At 38.8% G+C, this 20,115-nt stretch overlaps 1 protein-coding gene across 1 annotated transcript; it reads right to left on the reverse strand.

Annotated features, from left to right (window-relative positions):
• Window positions 1-6,019: 6,019 nt before the first annotated feature.
• LOC134658073 (uncharacterized) lies at window positions 6,020-7,300 on the reverse strand. Its single transcript, XM_063513672.1, has 2 exons — window positions 6,800-7,300; window positions 6,020-6,372 (listed from the first exon to the last, which is right to left on the reverse strand). Exons 1-2 carry the CDS (start codon window positions 7,008-7,010, stop codon window positions 6,077-6,079), a joined length of 507 nt encoding a protein of 168 aa, XP_063369742.1. The 5' UTR covers window positions 7,011-7,300; the 3' UTR covers window positions 6,020-6,076.
• Between the last annotated feature and the right edge of the window lie 12,815 nt (window positions 7,301-20,115).

The following is a 20,115-nucleotide window of genomic DNA, read 5'->3' on the forward strand; positions in this document are numbered from 1 at the left end:
ATAACATTATGAACAAGTATTAAACTCTATTTCTTTGCTTTATTGGATACCTATAACAATTGCTGTTATTTAAAAAAAATGTGAGATCTTAAAGTAGGTTAGATTTGACTACTGAACTACTGACGTATTAAAAACTACTTACTAGATCTCGTTCAAACCAATTTTCGGTGGAAGTTTACATGGTAATGTACTTCATATATTTTTTTAGTTTTATCATTCTCTTATTTTAGAAGTTACAGGGGGGGGGGACACATTTTACCACTTTGGAAGTGTCTCTCGCACAAACTATTCAGTTTAGAAAAAAAAATATTAGAAACCTCAATATCATTTTTGCAGACCTATCCATAGATACCCCACATGTAAGGGTTTGATAAAAAAAATTTTTTTGAGTTTCAGTTCGATGTATGGGGAACCCCCAAAATTTATTGTTTTTTTTTTCTATTTTTGTGTGAAAATCTTAATGCGGTTCACAGAATACATCTACTTACCAAGTTTCAACAGTATAGTTCTTATAGTTTCGGAGAAAAGTGGCTGTGACATACGGACGGACAGACAGACAGACAGACATGACGAATCTATAAGGGTTCCGTTTTTTGCCATTTGGCTACGGAACCCTAAAAAGAAGAGAATAGTATGTATGTATGAAAACACTTTACTGTAGAACTAGGTACATAAGACAGGTTATGTATGACGGGAGAAGAAAATATATACAATGTACAAAGGCGAACTTATCCCTATACTTTTGGATGGATCCTACCGACTGCGCCTTGTAAAATTAAAGGGAACAATTCAATCAAATGACAATATCGAGCAATTCCAAATTTCAAAATGGTTTAAGGTCAACCGAGGTAAATGCGTCTTTGGTGGTAAATGCGTCATTTGAAGATATCTTCAAGACGCAGCATATTATAACTATTATAGAAATTCAGTAACCACACTACAAACATAGAGGGTTGCAATAGTTCTAAAATGTTCCGTTTAGAAGACGTCTTCTAAAAGACGCATTTAACTCAAGTGACGCATTTACCTCGGTAGACCTTAATTCAGTTTGAAACACTTTTTCATTGCAAACTACAACAGCAATAATAATAAAATAGTATGTTGTGCAACAGGTAGGTACATAATAATAAGGGTCCTTAAAATTCAAGGGTTTGAGTTTTGTAAAGACACGCCCGAGAATTTAAAGACCTAATTATGTAGACTTAAATCAAGGATTCATCAATCACTTTAACTTTCAAATTTGGAGCGCAGAGATATTGGAAAACGTCGGTGATATTACTTATTTCATAACTAAAATCTTTAAAATATCGCTGAAAAACAAATGGAACGTTAATTTAGAGAGAATAATTTATTTTGTTTTGAAGCATTTTAGGGTTCCGTACCCAAAGGGTAAAAACGGGAACCTATAACTAAGACTCCGCTGTCCGTCTGTCTGTATTTCACCAGTCTGTATCTCATGAACAGTGATAGCTTGAATACAAATATTTAAGTGGGACTCCCATACAACAAATGTGTTGTTTCTGCAGTTTTTTTGCGTAATGGTACGGAACCCTGTGTGCGCGAGTCCGGCTCGCACATGGCCGGTTTTTTAGTTTTTGTAGCTTGTGTAGCTCTCTATTTTTTCAAATACGTAGGTGTTTTTCTTGGAGAATATGCCTACAAACAAAATCGGTAAACAATAACGAAAAAATCTGACAGGGGTAAACCCCTTGATTGATCGGTGATCGATCCTAAACTTATCAAGGTACATTCGAATTTACTAAATGTGCTATTTATATATTTTAACCCCCGACGCAATAAGAGGGATCTTATATGTTTGTCTGGATGGATGACCGATATCGATGCGGGTTTATTTTTACGTGAAAGCGAGTTTTTTTGCGGTGGTTTTTAGCTAGTTTGAAGAGTAAATATCAGCTCTTTTCCAAAATGACATTATAGCGTATGGGTTTTCTTAATTTTTTTTATTTAATAGAACAGTTATTGATCGCCGCGCATCTTGCAAGCACCAACATTCTTGTAGTTAACCCGAATCTTTGACCACCCGATAAGGAAAAGTGTGTTTTTTCGTCATAAACAGCCAGTTTTAGAATGTTAGTTCTTCGTGCGAGTTTTTGCCTAACCGACTAGCCCTGGAGATTGCGTAGTGTAATAAGGTCTAATTCTATCTGACCGATTTATTGCGGAACAACACTGTGCAATACGGTAACATTAGGTATCTTAGCTATTATAGTATTTATAGTTACTTATTGTTGCACCACAGTTGCCCACAAAAGTTAACTGCGGTATTCAAATTGTACCTATAGCAACCATATACTTCGCTTTGCTTTCTCGGTCGATAAGTAGAACGAGATAATGTCAAAATAAATAGAGATTGGCATCAATTTGTAAGTTCGAATCGGCCTTCAGGAATTCTCGAAAGTTCCCGATTCAATTTTACCTTAGCCTTTGAAATACAGGAGAGTATTTAAAGGCGGAAAATTTCGAGACGAAATGGAGTTCCATACTCAAGTTAAAGTTTTATTTTTACAAGGATGAAAAAGTTATCTGTGAACGTAGGTGGGACATGTAGGTACAGACATAACATAATGTTAGATTAAATTTTTTGCCACCTCTCTTATTTAGGACTTTTTATCTATTTCCGTTCGTATATTGTATTTAGAAAAGATTGATCGTGTTGTACGTGAGAAAAACTGATTATTACCTATTTTTAGAGTAGAGAGACGAAATATTTTTTGTCGATGTTAAAGAATTACTAGAGTATAGACTACTATGACATGACATGAATTTATTGTGTTTTAGTCTAATATCTGATGTTAAGGACAATTAAACATAAAACTCACATATAATAATTAGGTACTTCAAAAGCATATTCATTTGTAGGTATCAAAGTCAAAATAATAATTTCGAAAACCCTAATGCATGTTTCGTTTTCCGATTGAATTCTCTCGCAACCCACCAGAGCAATTTGTCCTTTTACAAAATAAGGGCCAAAAGCATTATAATCAGAACACAATTGACATTTGCGGCAAACTTCACTGTGAGCTATTATCTCTATACCCGCGAGTACAGAGTAACCAAGTTATGAAACTCGCAACAGGTGCTCCCACCCTCTCTCCCCATTAGTGATCCCCCTTACCTAGCAATGCTTTTACCGCAATCACGATGGCTCGGAACTTGGTGAAAATATTGCATGCCGCAATGGAGTATTCAAAATGGGAAAGAATGAGACAGGTATGTACACCGTGTTTGGTAGAAATTGTAAAAGGTTTTTGTTTATAAATTTATAATTAGATCGACCACAACTGTTTCTTATTGATACCTGTTGTCTTATTAGCTTGAAAACAACAGTATCATGGTTTGTTAAAAATATTGTGGTTTATAATATTGGTAAAACTATGAATTAAAAAGTCGGAAACTAAAATGTGAGATTATAAATTATAATTAGTTTTTTACTTTATTGAAAAGTATAGGTATTTAATTTTCCGATTTTCGCATAAGTCAGCTTATTAGCTTTTATGATTGGTTAAAAGTTAAAAGTAACCTTGCTATAGGTACCTATGCCATTTCTACAAAGGAACATTTCTGAAACTTCTGTTATTTTTCTATAGAAATTAAAACTCTGTTTCCAAAAAAGAACTTTCTATTAATTTTTTAGAAATTTCTAAGAACATATCCAAGTTTTAGAAAACAAGCAACAACGGTTGCACTCCGGGAGTGCCGATAGAAGTAAAAACTCACCTCACTATGTTACCGACGCCCGGTAACACGATACATACGTTTAGCGGAGGTATTCTATTTATTTATTATATATTATTATCATTCTCAAATAAGATCACACTTTTTCATTGACATGTTTATGTACATACTGCCATGACAACGTCAAATTATTTGAACATAGGTAAAGAGTCTTGAAAAGGAGTCCACAACATAAATGTCAAATAACATTGAGTTTTTCTTTAGTAGAAGAAGAAGAAAGAAGAAATTGATTTAAATGCCATCTAAATTATGAGTGGCCATCTAAACCTTACGCCCCTTACGGTTACCTGATCGCCTTACGCTGTCTCGAGTTTATCATTTTTTCCCCACCTCAAAAAGTGCCCAGCGCCGCTAAAGAAGTTTTCACTTCCAAAATCCGCAACTTGCACAACCACATGTCCACAGTTAGTCACATGTCTACAGTTAGCGTGTTTCACTGCTCTTATTGTGCATTTGCGATTCCAGGAGTATTCTAGCAGTTGCAGGTATCGTCTATCCTATTTACTGTAACTATGGAGTGAAACTTCGGTGCCTATAGGTATGGCAGCGTGTGACGTCAAAGCTTATTAAAAAGAGCAAATGTCCGCAGGCACAAACCTGATTTTTAGGGTTCCGTACCCAAAGGGTAAAAAACGGGACCCTATTACTAAGACTTCGCCGGCCGTCCGTCCGTCGGTCCGTCTGTCACCAGGCTGTATCTCATGAACCGCGATAGCTAGACAGTTGAAATTTTCACAAATGATATATCTCTGTTGCCGCTATAACAACAAATACTAAAAATAAAATAAAATAAATATTTAAGGGGGGCTCCCATACAACAAACACGATTTTTTTGCTTTATTTTTGTTGATGGTGCGGAACCCGGAGTCCGACTCGCACTTGGCCGGTTTTTGAATCAATATGCAGGTACAATCAAGTTTACTTCAAACATCTTACAAGCCAACGTTCTAAAAATATATTTGCGCGTCTCGAAGACATTAGAGTAAATGTTAAAGGTTATAGACAATCTTTCACAGGCTTTTCTTTATGGTTGGTGTTTTTTCACGAAATAATCGAATTAACCTTTTGTTTGTTGATAAGTACACATGTTATTAGCTAAGATATTATAACTGAAGATATAGTAATAATATCTCAAATACATCCGATTGTTCATATTGCCGGCAAAATAATGAAACAAAGGACGCCGCAGGGTGGATTCCGGGAAACAGCTCAAATCAATACGCTGAAACTGTTATGTACAGTCACCTTCAATAATATGTTACTCTTCAAAGGCCGCAAAAATATATGAAACGCTCTTATGCCTCTACAAATAAGATCGTGTCAGATGTTTTGCGCCCTTCGTTGTGTAACATATTATTGCTGGTGACTGTACGTCGATGCATCCAATATGGCGGGTTGTGGGTAAATTAATCACTACCTATTAGTTTCAGGGAACAGAGGTTTTAATATTTAGGACACGTATGTCGGCCAATTTGTGGCTAAAAGGCAAATGGGTTTCTTGAAACGATGTACGAATGAAATATAGGTAGGTACATTTGATATTATAAATCGCTTTTCTGTGAAGGAAAAGCTCGCGTGCTGGACTAATGAAATAAGGCTTGGATCTTCATCTTCCTATCCAGTTTCCCATCTGGATCGGAAGATGAATCGTCAGTCGTTTTCATGCTATTGCCTGCGCAGATTCGATTAAATTGGCAAAACAGAGCCTGGACTCCTTTAGGATGCAACCGGGAAAACGCTAAGAGGAAGAGGATTTTTTGAAATGAAAACTTCTTTAGCGGCGCTGTGCACTTTTTGAGGTGGGGAAAAAATGCATCACCATACTTGTATGTTCGGAATGACATGGCATATCGGTATAAGACATTAAAAAAACACAACCTTCTCTTATTATTGGCGACCGGTCTGGCCTAGTGGGTAGTGACCCTGCCTGTGAAGCCGCGGTCCTGTGTTCGAATCCCAGTAAGGGCATTTATTTGTGTGATTAGCACAGATATTTGTTCCTGAGTCATGGTTGTTTTCTATGTAAGTATTTGTATATTTTTAGCGATGGCCAGGATTTAAATAAAAATATTAAAAACAAATCGACTTATTTATTTAAATTTCCACAACTATGATCCTTAATATTAAAGTAATCTTAGTAATTAACAACAAAATTACACAAATCTACAAATGTACAGAACTGACAAAGGCTTCCGTAAATAACCCTTACTCAATGTCGCTGGTGCAGAAAAAGAGACCGGTCTGAGGTGAGCTCCCGCTTATAAAGGCTTGTGAGAGGGGCGGCGGCGGTGACGTAGCATGACGTCGTACGCAACCGTCATTATCTCCTTTTACGGCCTCTCCTGACACGTGGTCGCCCTCGACCACATGGTCGTCTAGGCTCCTGCGTTTTAGCGTCACGAACGTCATTGTCGCCGTTGTCTATACGTCTGGCGGAGCTCTCTATTGCGTGACTGGCAGATGGTAGCTGGTGGCTCGTGCGTTCTACGGCTTGGCTCTCCTGGCTGTTAGGTTCAGGAGGCGCGGGCGCGGCGCTAGGAGTTGGACCCGGCTGACTCCCATCGGCAGGTGGGCTGATAGTTTCAGAGATCGTGCCAGATGCAGTATCCTCGTCACCTGGAATTGATAACAAAATAAATTAAAAGACAGTTCATTAATAAACTTGAAAGACAGAGGCACCTAGTTTGCATGTCATGAACGGATAGAGGCACCTAGTTTGCTTATCCAATAATACTGTCTCTTATGGGTAGAGGCACCTAGTTAGCTTAACCCTTTGTTCTATAAATTTGGGCAGGTGTTATAAACGCCGTGGCCCTTATATATTAAGGACATAGGCACCTAGTTAGCATATCCATACACAACCAAATACGGACAGAGGCACAGAGTTAGCGTGACCTGTAACGCAAGCAGTCAAAAGCTACTTACGTATGACGCGGTTTACGGACAGAGGCACCGAGTTAGCATGTCTATCTACGTAGCACCAAATACAGAGGCCCCTTGTTTGCATGTACAAGCTACATAGAATGGAATTTCATGTACTCACTGTCAAAGAAGGCACCACACGACTCGGGGGTCCATTCTCCGCGCCATATAACCATATGCTCAGCGGCGGCTTGTGTAGTTTTGCCGTAGGAGCCACCAATCAGTCGCAGGTTGTAGCGACCGTTAGGCAGCACTCTCGTGACGCGGTAAGGCCCACGCATCCCGGAGTCGAGCTTGCCAGTCATCTGCGAAGTTTTAATTACAAAAACCATATCATTTAATTTAAATATACGCTCCGCCCGGCGATTTTTATTTACATGTTCGTCTTGCTTTCGTTGATTTTCATTTAACAATTCAGTGGCGCGTTGTCTTTGTAACTCTCTAAGGCCTTCACGGTTTGGTTGCGTGTTATCAAGAGCTACGTCGCGAATAAGGGTCCTTATTAACGGTGTCGTACCCTCAATACCGACCAGCAATTGTAAAGGGGAAGTTTGAATAGTTTTCTGCTTTGTGCTGTTAACAACAAGTTGAAGCCTCCAAAGGCTAGTAGACCACAGACTATTTTTTGTTTGCTTGCTTTACCCAATGATTAAACAAGACGCAAATGAGTTGCAAAATTGTTTTTGTAACGCAATCTCTTTGTTTGGTACACCCAAACTTATAGTTTGCGATAAGGGTCGTATGTTTGAAAGCTCTCTGTTTCAAGGTTGGGTAAAAAGTATAGGGTCTAGCATACATTTTATAACTCCTCAAATGCACGGTGAGAATGGACAAGTGGAGCGATATTGTAGAACTATATCGCTCCACTTGTCCATTCTCACCGTGCATTTGAGGAGTTATAAAATGTATGCTAGACCCTATACTTTTTACCCAACCTTGAAACAGAGAGCTTTCAAACATACGACCCTTATCGCAAACTATAAGTTTGGGTGTACCAAACAAAGAGATTGCGTTACAAAAACAATTTTGCAACTCATTTGCGTCTTGTTTAATCATTGGGTAAAGCAAACAATATTTTGAAAATGCATCGACTATTAATAAAACATACTTAAAACCGTTTGACTCTGGCAATATACCTAATGCATCAACGTGTATGGTATTAAAAGGAACATCGGGCTTATGCCACGAAGAGATCGGTTGATGTGGAGCTCTAGGTATTTTCTTTGATGACAAACATATCAAACAATGTGCTATGTATTTTTTAACAAAAGCGCGTAATCCAGGAAACCAAAAGTGTCGCAAAATGAGATCCGTAGTTTTATCGATCCCAATATGATCATGTTGATCGTGAAAGATACGTAATAAACTCAACCTGTGACCCTTAGGTATAAAACACAGTAACCTGGATTCCTCGCCAGTAGGAGAGTACTTATAATATAACAGATCATTTTCCACAACGTAACGAGACGCGTCAAGTTCATTATTGTTAACTTTGTCAATCAAATCGCGGGTTTCCTCGTCCGCGGATTGAGCAATTTGTGCCCAGTTTTTTGGTTTATTTATGTGGCAGACATCTACAGGATTTCGACTTAGATAATCAGCGTGTTGCATCATTACTCCCTTTCGGTATTCTATCGTAAAATTGAAATCCTGCATATATATCCACCACCTCGCCACACGTGGTAGGAGATCCTTCTTTCGTTCTGTCAATTTTAATGCATTGCAATCTGTTATTATTTTGAAAGGAACTCCTAGCAAGTAATGGCGGAAATGTTGTAAAGCTTTCACGACAGCGAGGGTTTCCAGCTCATATGAGTGATATTTAGGTTCGGCGCCTTGAGTAGTCTTACTAAAGTAGGCCACCACACGCCTACGGTTATCATTATGTATTTGAATCAGTACTCCGCCGTATCCAACCGAACTCGCATCTGTGTGAAGTTCCGTTGGCAGCGAAGGATCGAATACTGCGAGCACGGGCTCATTAGTAAGACACTCAATTAAATATTTTCGAGCCTCGACCTGTTCCTCACCCCATATGAACGGAACCCCTTTCTTCGTCAATCTAGCTATGCAAGCCGTCTTAGCTGCATAATCGGGTATATATCGCCGGAAGTAACCGGCTAGCCCAAGCAATTGTCGTATTTGACGTACGTTTGTAGGCACAGGAGAGTCAATCAGGGCTTTTACTTTTCTTTCGCTCGGCCTAACCTGACCATGTGATATCCTACGACCTAAATACTCTACTTCTGTAGCGACAAAGGTACTCTTCTTTAAGTTAATCGAAAACCCGGCGGAAGTCAACGTTTCAAGAGTTTCACGTAAGTTATCAAGTGCCTCGTCAACGGTTGAGGCTAAAATTAAAACGTCATCTATGTACGTCAAAACTTTACCCGCGTCAATAAGTGGCTTCAGCGTCTTTGTTATTATTCGCTGGTAAACAACAGGCGCATTAGAAAGGCCATACGGGACCTTTAGATATTCAAAGTGGCCTTCGGGCGTTACAAAACCTGATTTTGGGATCGAATCGCCATCCAGTGCTATCTGATGGAAGCCAGTGGCCATATCTAAACAACTAAAGTATTTGCTTTTGCCAAGACGGTCTATATGGTCCTCGATAAGAGGCAGTGGAAAGCGATCTTTCACCGTAATGGCATTTAACGCACGGTAATCTACGCACATACGGTCTTTTCCGTCGCGTTTTTTAACAAGAAGTATCGGGCTAGCGTACGGTGATTGTGACTCGCGAATAATACCTTTGTCTAATAGATGACGAACTATCTCGCGCACTTTAGATTTCTCATCGATAGACATTTTGTACGGTCTATAATTAATAGGAGTGTTACTTGTCAATTCAATGTGCATCTCGCCCGTAGTAACAGTTGTATGGGCCGTGCCCTCAATCAAATGGTCTTTGAAATCATTAATAATTGTAAATAATTTCTCACGATCGCTCCCGGTAAGCGGACTATTGATATCGCTTTCGGTAAGCGAACTATTGGTCGGTTGTTGCTCACTGGATTGCACATGTAACACGTCCTTTTTACCGCTAGTATTAGAAACCTGAGTAACGTAATGTTCACCATTTAATCGAATGTATGCTATTCCCTCGCCGTTCAAAGCATCCGTCCCAATTATCACAGGCACACTAATACACTCAGGGGGCACAAGCAATAAATCAACATTCAACGCGTAATCACTAAATTCAACTAGGAATGTTACATAACCAGTGCAAACGATACTACCGCCTATGCCGCGCAAAACTTGATAAGTGGGTAGTACAGTGTGTTCAAAATGTTTAAGCACGGACCTACTGATTAACGAGAAGCGAGACCCACTGTCAATCAAAACATCTGTAGGTATGCCTTGTATAACCGCCGTTGTTATATCACTGTCGTCCGGACTACCCGTTAATTCTCGACAAAAATTTACATTGTTTTTATTCCGCGATTCTGATCGCTTCTTAGCAAAACATACTGTGTCGTCATGACCCGGTTTCTTACAAAATGAACATATGTTCGCGTTACCATTAGACGAGGTGGCAGAAGGCTTTTTCTCGTCTTTGTTGGGGTTTGCGTCAGGCTGTTTAAGTCGTTTAGGGCAAAAACGTTGCGGGTGGCCTATTTCAAAACATGAATAACATTTTAATTCACGATTGGGCGTATTAAAAGTGCGACCGCGTTTCCGGTTATTTGTTTCAATCTGCCTACTGCGTGATGGACGTGTGGATGATTGCGCAATATTTGAATTAGGTTTTGTATAAATAGAAAGAAACTCGACTAGATCTTTGGGCAATAATTGAGCGTTAGTCGCGGCAGCACGAATCTGAGCGTCAGTTATACCTCGTATAACAATAGCAACCGTTAACTCGTCGCTTAATCCTTTTACTATGTTCAATCTGAGTAATGAACGTCTTGCATATTCTGCATACGTGGTATAACTGTCGGAATTTGTTGACATGACGCTAAATAAAATATTAGCAACATCGATTCTTCGCGAGCACAATGGTTTAAATTCGAGTTTGAAGTTCGTCCACGAACGATCGTTGGTAACCCACTCGTTAAGCCAACTACGAGCGTCCCCTTTCAAACAGTTAGATATCCTAGAAAGGCACTCGTTGTCATCCCAACGATTGATATCACGAGCTCTCTCAACTTCTTCACACCAAGAATCGATGTCATGCAAACTTGGATCAAAATTTGAAATATAATAATGGTTGGATCTTACTTTTGTCAATGCGGTAAGGGCTCCAATAAGCCGGTCAGTAGCATCAGGTGCGGCAGTAGAACTCGCATTTGGTTCTCCGACGGTGCTAGCACTTGATCCAGGTAGTACCGACGGAGCCTGCGAGCTGGATCCGGGAGCAGCGATGTCCAGGCTGCTGGCCGCGTCCACGTGGCTAGCGTCCTGCTCCACGTGGTTGGCGACGCCATTGGCCGGGCTCGGGACTACCGGCGCGCTGCCCTCAAGCGCGTGAAGGCGCGCTAATATATCGCCAAGCTGCTCCTGGAGGCCGTCCGTTCCTGGAACTGATTGATTAGTCTGCCTACTCCTACCCCTATTACGAGTGGATCTTTCGGCCATTGTTCTTTTTTTTTTTTTTTATCTCAATAAATGTTCGCTGTTTATCAAAAACTACGATAGGCGATAGGCACTATCCCATTTCTGATTTTAGCGATGGCCAGGATTTAAATAAAAATATTAAAAACAAATCGACTTATTTATTTAAATTTCCACAACTATGATCCTTAAAATTAAAGTAATCTTAGTAATTAACAACAAAATTACACAAATCTACAAATGTACAGAACTGACAAAGGCTTCCGTAAATAACCCTTACTCAATGTCGCTGGTGCAGAAAAAGAGACCGGTCTGAGGTGAGCTCCCGCTTATAAAGGCTTGTGAGAGGGGCGGCGGCGGTGACGTAGCATGACGTCGTACGCAACCGTCATTATCTCCTTTTAATATAATATCTATCGTTGTCTGAGTACCCACAACACAAGCCTTCTTGAGCTTACTGTGGGGCTTAGTCAATTTGTGTAAAAATGTCCTATAATATTTATTTATTTATTTATTAAACTCGGGATAAAGGCCAAAACAGAACAGTTTGAAGGCAATGTTTTTATTTAATTCCCCGGCAAGTGCTGACTGTTATTCATCATAATGATCCCGAGCGTATCACCTGGCCCCTATTTCACCACGGCGACAGGTGCGACAATTCGACAAATGTCACTGTTGCTGACGTCACAGGCATCCATGGGCTACGGTTACCGCTTAGCATCGGGAGGACAATTGTTGCACCTGTCACCGTGGTGAAATAGGGGCCTGATGGCAAGCCGTATTATGTTGATCTCGAAACGTGGCTGATTTTCATTTATTTTCCACACCTATGCGGTAGGCATGCAGGGTCGTTACCCTGCATACCTACCGCAGCAGTAGGTAAGGTATATACAGTTAAGTGTAAAAATGTGGGTGAATATTATTACTTATACCTACTCTAAAATAATTGTCCCATAGTTCTTAAACAGAAGTAGCGGCCTAGCGGTAAGAGCGTGCGACTTGCAATCCGGAGGTCGCGGGTTCGAACCCCGGCTCGTACCAATGAGTTTTTCGGAATTTATGTACGAAATATCATTTGATATTTACCAGTCGCTTTTCGGTAAAGGAAAACATCGTGAGGAAACCGGACTAATCCCAATACGGGCCTAGCTTACCCTCTGGGTTGGAAGGTCAGATGGCAGTCGCTTTCGTAAAAACTAGTGCCCACGCCAATTACTGGGATTAGTTGTCAAGCGGACCCCAGGCTCCCATGAGCCGTGGCAAAATGCCGGGATAACGCGAGGAAGATGATGAGTTCTTATTTAAACAGAAGTATATTTTCATTATAGTTTTAGTTTTATTTTATTTTTACATTTCTTTCCTTTTTATTTTTATTTTTATATATTTTTATTTTTAAATTTATTGTATTTTTATCTTAAAATTATGTAATGGGTCTATTGCCTGAATAAAGAAACATTCATTCATTCATTCATTATAATTGTAAAACGCTAAAAACCCGCGCGATGGCCATATCTTCCGTCGCAAGTTTCACGCGGCACGTAATACGTATCTTCTGTTTCCTTCTAAATATCTGGCTTACGGTCGTCCGCCAAAAATTGTACGGTCGAAGGTATTAATTTATGAGTTTTATGACCCATTTCGTACTTTGTCACAGTGACAATCAATATGAAAGTCGCTAGAGACCTCATACTATTGTCACTGTGACAATGTACAATATGAGTCATAAATTAAAACTTTCGACTGTACAAGAGACGAGGGCACGGTAGAAACAAAATGCTTTAAGAATTACGTTAGATTAATAAAATTTCTTTTCCCGTGAATTTTCATCATGAACGGTTTTCATAGGACATTACCCGAGTACTTACAGAGCTGTTTTATCGATTACGCAAATAAATACAATACAAATAACTTTATTTTGCATGAAATATGGTACAAAAGATGGTCAGGCAGAAGTGGGGAATGGAGCTGGCCTGTTTAATATGTATATTTAATATGTTAATTAGTTCATAAATAATATACGAAACCACTAACAACGCAAAAGGAGTAGAAATGAATAAGGAGTAGGAATAGAAATGATAACATAAGTGTTCAAAATGTAGGTATCTAAGATTGTCGATCAGTAATGTCATTAAATTTATAAAATACCACATATTAATATACAATAGTTCGTACCTATCAGTGGCGGCGCGTCCATAAAAGTCGATTCCTATCGGCTTGCCTGTCTTTGGACGTTTGAGTAGAGTTGTAAAAGAAATATGTAAGCCAAATTAGCCTCAGCTTGCCTATGGATATGTTTGACGCGCCGCCACTGGTACCTATATACCTATTATATGGTTAAGGCTTTGTCGATCAGTAATGTCATTAAATTTATAAAATACCACATATTAATATACAATAGTTCGTACCTATCAGTGGCGGCGCGTCCATAAAAGTCGATTCCTATCGGCTTGCCTGTCTTTGGACGTTTGAGTAGAGTTGTAAAAGAAATATGTAAGCCAAATTAGCCTCAGCTTGCCTATGGATATGTTTGACGCGCCGCCACTGGTACCTATATACCTATTATATGGTTAAGGCTTACACACATAATATCCTCCTTGGATTAGAGCGGCATATTACAGAAGCTTTCGTTATAAGTAAGTAACTAAACATTACAAATTTATAAAACCGCCGACGCCACTTACATCTGGGAGGTGTCTTAATAGTAGTTTATGCAACAGTGATATAATACTCGACTCGACTACGTCTCGTTTTGTAACTTCGACCCTTGAATTTTAAGAACCAATTATGAGCTGTTGCATACATTACTTTTTCTATGACAGCTGCAGCAAAAAAAAAAAAAAAAAAGTTTTTATTAAAAAAAAAGAGTTATTATTAAAAAAAAAGAGTTATTATTAAAAAAAAAGAGTTATTATTTAAAAAAAATTGAGTTATTATTTAAAAAAAAAAAGAGTTATTATTGTAAATGAAAACATACCTCTTTCAATCAAGATGATCGGAACTTGTATCTTTAAAAAAAATAAAGCAGTTGTATTATACTCATAAGATGACTGCTAGCAGTCATCTTATGAGCCTATAGACAAATCATTCAAATGACATTGCTTTAGATATCACTGTCAGTCATTTAATTGACACATTTAAGTGCTGGAGTAGAAAAAATTTATAAATTCATTCGTTCTACGAGTATAAAATGCCACCTCACAACCCGTAATAATTAGAATACTAATTTACGTAGGTACTTTACGCAGTACCTATTATGTAGGTAGTTGGGTAAAGATCTGTCACTACGAGTACTGAGGGCACTTCACATGATGTTTTCATACAATTTATACCTGGTGGCGTATTTTGATTGTAATACAGGTTATGAATTTGATCTGGATTAGATACTACAAATAAAATCGATCACTGTCAAAAGTAACATTATTTCTACCAGAAACGTCACTGATAAATCCAGTAACAGTTCAAAAAGAGCGCAAAAATATTTGACACGTCGGACGACGTATGTTTTTGCGTGACTCGTTGGGGTAAATATTGCAGGAGACTGTACCTGACGTAATAAAGCCTTTCTGTAGCAAATATTCTCCTAGGTTTGCGTACAACATATTACGAGCATTTAATATTTTAATCTCGATCATGTGTTTGTATAAACCTAGGTATCTACTTTTATATTACGGAAAACTCGTAATATTAGCAGAAATAGGTCAACATATTTCGTGCTACTGGTCGTGAACACGTGTCGGTACATACACGTGTATCCATAAAATAAAACCTTAGTCCGTGCAAGCAGAAATAATCAAATATTCCATTGTATTTGTGTTGTATTCAGGATTATCTCATTGTATTTTGTTGTGCTTGATTGCATTCTCGATGCGGCTTTGTGCGATTTATTCGAAATCAAAAGGTTGGAAGGCTTGCCCGGATATTATTCAATATCCGCACGTATCGCTGCGTCGCTAGTTTTATTGGAGTGGATCGAATGCTTTCAAATAGCTTCACGGTTCAATGCCAATTTATGAGAATATTTTACTGAAAAATACGCGATTATATAAACCTAAGTAATAGGTATATAGACTGCTAAAATACTATTACTTCCTTTGCCTTTCTATTAGTACCTACACCTACTAAAAATATTTATTTGTGTTCACTAATTAAAGAGATAGGTACATTAACATTTCATACTTATAGTAGATAGGTATATATACCTACCTACTTAATATCTGGGAGACCGAGCTTTGCTCGGAAAACATAAAAACTCAAAAATGTGCGTTTTACCACCTAGCTAGATCGATTTTTCGCCCCCGAAAACCCCTATATAGCAATTTTCATCGATATCGTTAGAACCGTATCCGAGATCCCCGAAATACAAGAATTGCTCGTTTAAAGGTAGGTACCTATAAAGAAACCTACACTTAAGCACAGAATAAATAATAGTACTAAGTACAGAAGACTCACTCTCTAACAAAACGCGTCTGTTACGATCAGCACAGATATGGCCGCTAGGTGGCGACAGCGCCACGCGCGGCTTATGGCTTTCCCCAAAAGTGCGCCTGTACGGATGTACTTTTAGCTACCTGTAGCAAAGCGACGAAATCGCGGAGTGAGACACGCCTGACTTAAGTAAAACTTAGGCACACCTGTAGCTCGGCCCAACGACCGTATCTCGCAAGTAGTTACTCTGCTATATCTGCCCGAAGTCGCAGCGATAACATTCACAAAGAGACGCGGAGCATCCGATCCTTTACCGTTAACCTAATGGACGGACCGACGTGCGTGCGGTACCACGGTCTAGTCGAACAATAGAGTGAAGTGAGTTCTGTTCGAACATTACTGAAGATGTTAGTCACTCTCTAAACAGTTAGAAAAAGATGGGTAGGCTATCTCGCTGGTGTATTACTGTCGCGGCACTCCTATGGTAAGCACACTGCTTACCCCAACGCCCTTGCATTCATGTAGGTACGGTGTGACTCAAATCGCAAATGTACGGAGATCGTGCTGGGACTTTTGTATAGTAGTTATAAATATTTGTTTTATTATAAGTAGGCACCTACAGCACTAAAATCATTAACTGTACGTACCTATGGATTGGAGTAGTAAGTAAAAGACTCATTAATAGCAATCAATCGAATTAGCGTATCGCCGGTCAGTTTCCTAATTCGTCAATTTTGCTGATTCAACAGTTTACCTTCTGGTCATTTTCACTAGGTTGACAATTTCGCTAGTGGGTCATTTTCCTAAACCTTCAGTTTACTCTTTCGCCAGTTTTGCTAGGCTTCAGTTTCGTAAATTTGCTAGTTTCCTTATGTGCTAATAATAATAATAAAATGCTTTATTGCACACTACAAAAGAAATAGTACAAAAGTATGAACAGGTACAAAAATGTAGGTAACAACAGGCGGTCTTATCGCTAATTTAATTTAAGTTTGGTCAAATGGTAATTTCCCCTAGATAATCGGTTTCTATATTCGCCAGTTTCACTAGTTGCCAGGGTCTTATAGTCGTGTTTCGGTCAGGTTTCGGTGTATCAAATATACAAGGTGATTTCAGGGTCGTGTGGCAAGTAGCAAGAGACCAAGGCTTGATGCAGAATCAAAAGATGAACCTATTGATGCTTCATTGATGTTTCTAGTCACCTTATTAAATGTTATTTTAAAACTATTATCCGACACCATACAAAGTTATGTCATCTGCTATTCTCCTGTAGGTAGGTACAGTCAATAAGACATGACTATGTTAAATTGAGTTATTATTTAAAAAAAATTGAGTTATTATTTAAAAAAAAAGAGTTATTATTGTAAATGAAAACATACCTCTTTCAATCAAGATGATCGGAACTTGTATCTTTAAAAAAATAAAGCAGTTGTATTATACTCATAAGATGACTGCTAGCAGTCATCTTATGAGCCTATAGACAAAGCATTCAAATGACATTGCTTTAGATATCACTGTCAGTCATTTAATTGACACATTTAAGTGCTGGAGTAGAAAAAAATATTAAACTTACATTTCGTGACTTTTAGCCGAGTACAAAAATATGTCTTGTATCGCCTTAAGATCGCCTTAAAAACAGCTGGGTTCCTAGTTTACTACGGAACCCCAAAAAAGTAGCAAATCATAAACATGACGAAATAGCAAAACTGACAACTTAAGATAATTGAGGAATAAGGAAGTTTGCGACTCAAGAAACTGGCTTAATAGGGGCTCTGACAATTTAGTGAAACTGGCAAAAAAGGAAATTGGCGAATTAAGAAACAGTCTAATCATTAAACTGTTGAATCAGCAAAATTGACGAATTAGGAAACTGACCGGCGATACGCTAATTCAACCTACCATTTTACAGATGTAATGACTCATTACTAATGAGCTTTCCCATCGTATTTTCACGAAAGGTACGAAAGTGGCATGATATTTCAGTCGGTCTCAGTACAAAAAGTACTAAAGACTGAAATTGCATGACTAATACGAGCGTACCAAGAAAATACGATGGGATAGGTAGGATCATTCACTACATAATTAAGTAGGTACCTATACTTCCTGTAGTGTAAAAACGGCTTGATTATCGGAATCTATTTGTAATATATGAGTTTCAGTAGTAGACTTCCCGGCCTTCGCTTCAGACACATGGATACTTCGTAAATGAAATCATATTACGTTTTTCAACAAATCCGAAAGTCGGCAACTTCGTGAACTTGGAATTACTTATTCATTACTCTTGGGGCTTGGAGTGCTGTACCGAGTACAATTGAAGGGATGTTTACAAAAACAACATAACTGACTACACTGGTTGACACCTGAAACGATTAACAATGTTCTTAAAAAAGTGTCAACCGCTCCAAGCAGTTATGTTGTTTTTGTAAACATCCCTTCAATTCTGATGTCTTTAATGTTTACTTAGTGTGCGGTGTGTGTAGCCACAGAATAAAATAATAGTACCTAGGTAAAGATGCACTCTCTAACAAAGAGCGTCTATTACGACAGATATGACCGCTAGGTGGCGCAAGCGCGAGCAGGCGTCCGTTCCGTAGCGGTGCGCGGCGATTACTATGGCTAGACACCAAAATTGGTGTTGGTCGCATGTACTTGTAGGCCTTGTAGCCAATCGCGTAGTGAGCCACGCCTGGTGTAGTGTGAAAATGTTTCTGTTTCACCTGTAGCAAAGTTTGTGCATTGAAACCCTCGCAACGCTCAAGATTCTACTTTAAAATAAAATAAATAACTATTTCTTAAGACTGATTCCTGGTTGCCGGTGACAGAGGCTTAGTAGTACCTACCTAACAGGAAATTTTGGTAGTAAATGGTTCCCCTTGTCACCTTTTGGGTATGAAACACTAAAGCTATATATAAAGAGTTGTTGGCTACGGAACCCTAAAAGTTAATGCACTTACCATCTAAGTGTGAAAGGAAAACATATTGTTATCCTAGCACCGCTCAGCTACCTCGTATCTACATCTCTGGTGGAAAAGCAGCCTTGCTAGTGCGTTGCCTGCCTTTTCTTGAATTCTGACCAGTAATATATGATAATGCGCCATTTTGCGGTATTTCATTGGAACTAATTTATAACACTGACAATATTTTTTAGATTTCTGCTCGTTTACCACCTATATCATTAAAGATATGATATATGATCTATCATATATTCCTGGTCAGGCTTTATATACTCATAGTTAGGAATTAAAATGAATGAAACAAAGAAACGAACTTACAGTAATATTTATAAAATTACATGGTTTAGCTTATTAGCTACAAACATCATGTGTGATAGTCTTTTTATCCATATTTAGCTGAAAAGGTAGGCGCGGGCGCAACAATCTAATAACATGTCTGAGCACACAGTTGCTTTACATAGCAGTTCTGAAATTCAAATTATATGTATCAATTTTTTTTTGTGTTTTAAAGTTAACTACCTACTATATACACCGTGGGCTGGTAAAACCCGACAGGTGTTAAACTTTTCCACGCCGTGTCAAACACAAAAGCTGTCACTCAGACGCCACATCACTGAAGTGTCAAAACTGAAGTTGAACTTTATATACAGTCACCATCAGATATATCGGAGCGGCTAAGGCGCACACAAATATCTGAACACGCCTCTATTGTCAGGGCGTTAGAGTGCGTGTTCAGATATTGTGAACACCTTGGCCGCTCCGATATATCTGATGGCTACTGTATATGCACGTAGGTCAATGTTGCTGTGGTCTGTGACCGATTAATCGATTGGCGTTGAACCTACGGTGCGGATATATCGGACATTGGCGTCCAAAAGGTTAAAGGTGTATTCTTGACTGCGATTTAGAGGCTAAAATGTCATACACGGTGTATAAGCAATAAACTGAAATATATGTCATATACCAGTGGCCATGGCGACGTCGCGTAGGGGTGTATGGTTAGCCGCAATAGCATCCTAAAGCCCGGCCATACAAACAAAACCTCCAAAATTTGCCACTGAAATTTTAACCTAAATTGTAGGAAATAGAGTTGATTTTGCGTTGATTGAAAATTGAACGAAACAAAGCAAAAGCGACTCTGTTCCAATTTAACATGGTTTAACCTCTAGCCGCCCATACGTCAAACCTTGCCAAGCAAAATGAAATTTTATTTTGTCAACACAAAGTTCAAATTATAATGGACCAGGAGACCTTTTTATAGGCGGCGCGGCTAGAGGTTAAATTACATCGAACTGAATAGGTACTATAGGTAGGACCTTGGGCCTTGGGAGGATAGCTAAAGACGCCGGTTAGAATACGGCCACTGAAGGGTTTCGTCAATTTTTTTTTAGACAAATAAGACATCTACTAAAAGTCTGCAATGATTTTGATAGCACACGCAGTGCAAGTGTTATTTATACGTTTGACGTTTAAAATAACACTTGCACTTGTGCTATCAAAA

The sequence above is a fragment of the Cydia amplana genome, chromosome 21, assembly GCF_948474715.1.
Source record: "Cydia amplana chromosome 21, ilCydAmpl1.1, whole genome shotgun sequence".
NCBI classification, from domain to species: Eukaryota; Metazoa; Arthropoda; class Insecta; order Lepidoptera; family Tortricidae; genus Cydia; species Cydia amplana.

Excerpts from the sequence above, each read along its gene's own strand:
- LOC134658073 (XM_063513672.1), bottom strand. The coding sequence starts at position 7,010 with ATGGTTTTTGTAATTAAAACTTCGCAGATGACTGGCAAGCTCGACTCC. Across the intron at positions 6,373-6,799 it reads GTGTGGTGCCTTCTTTGACA|GTGACGAGGATACTGCATCT; the intron begins GTGAGTACATGA and ends TATCAATTCCAG.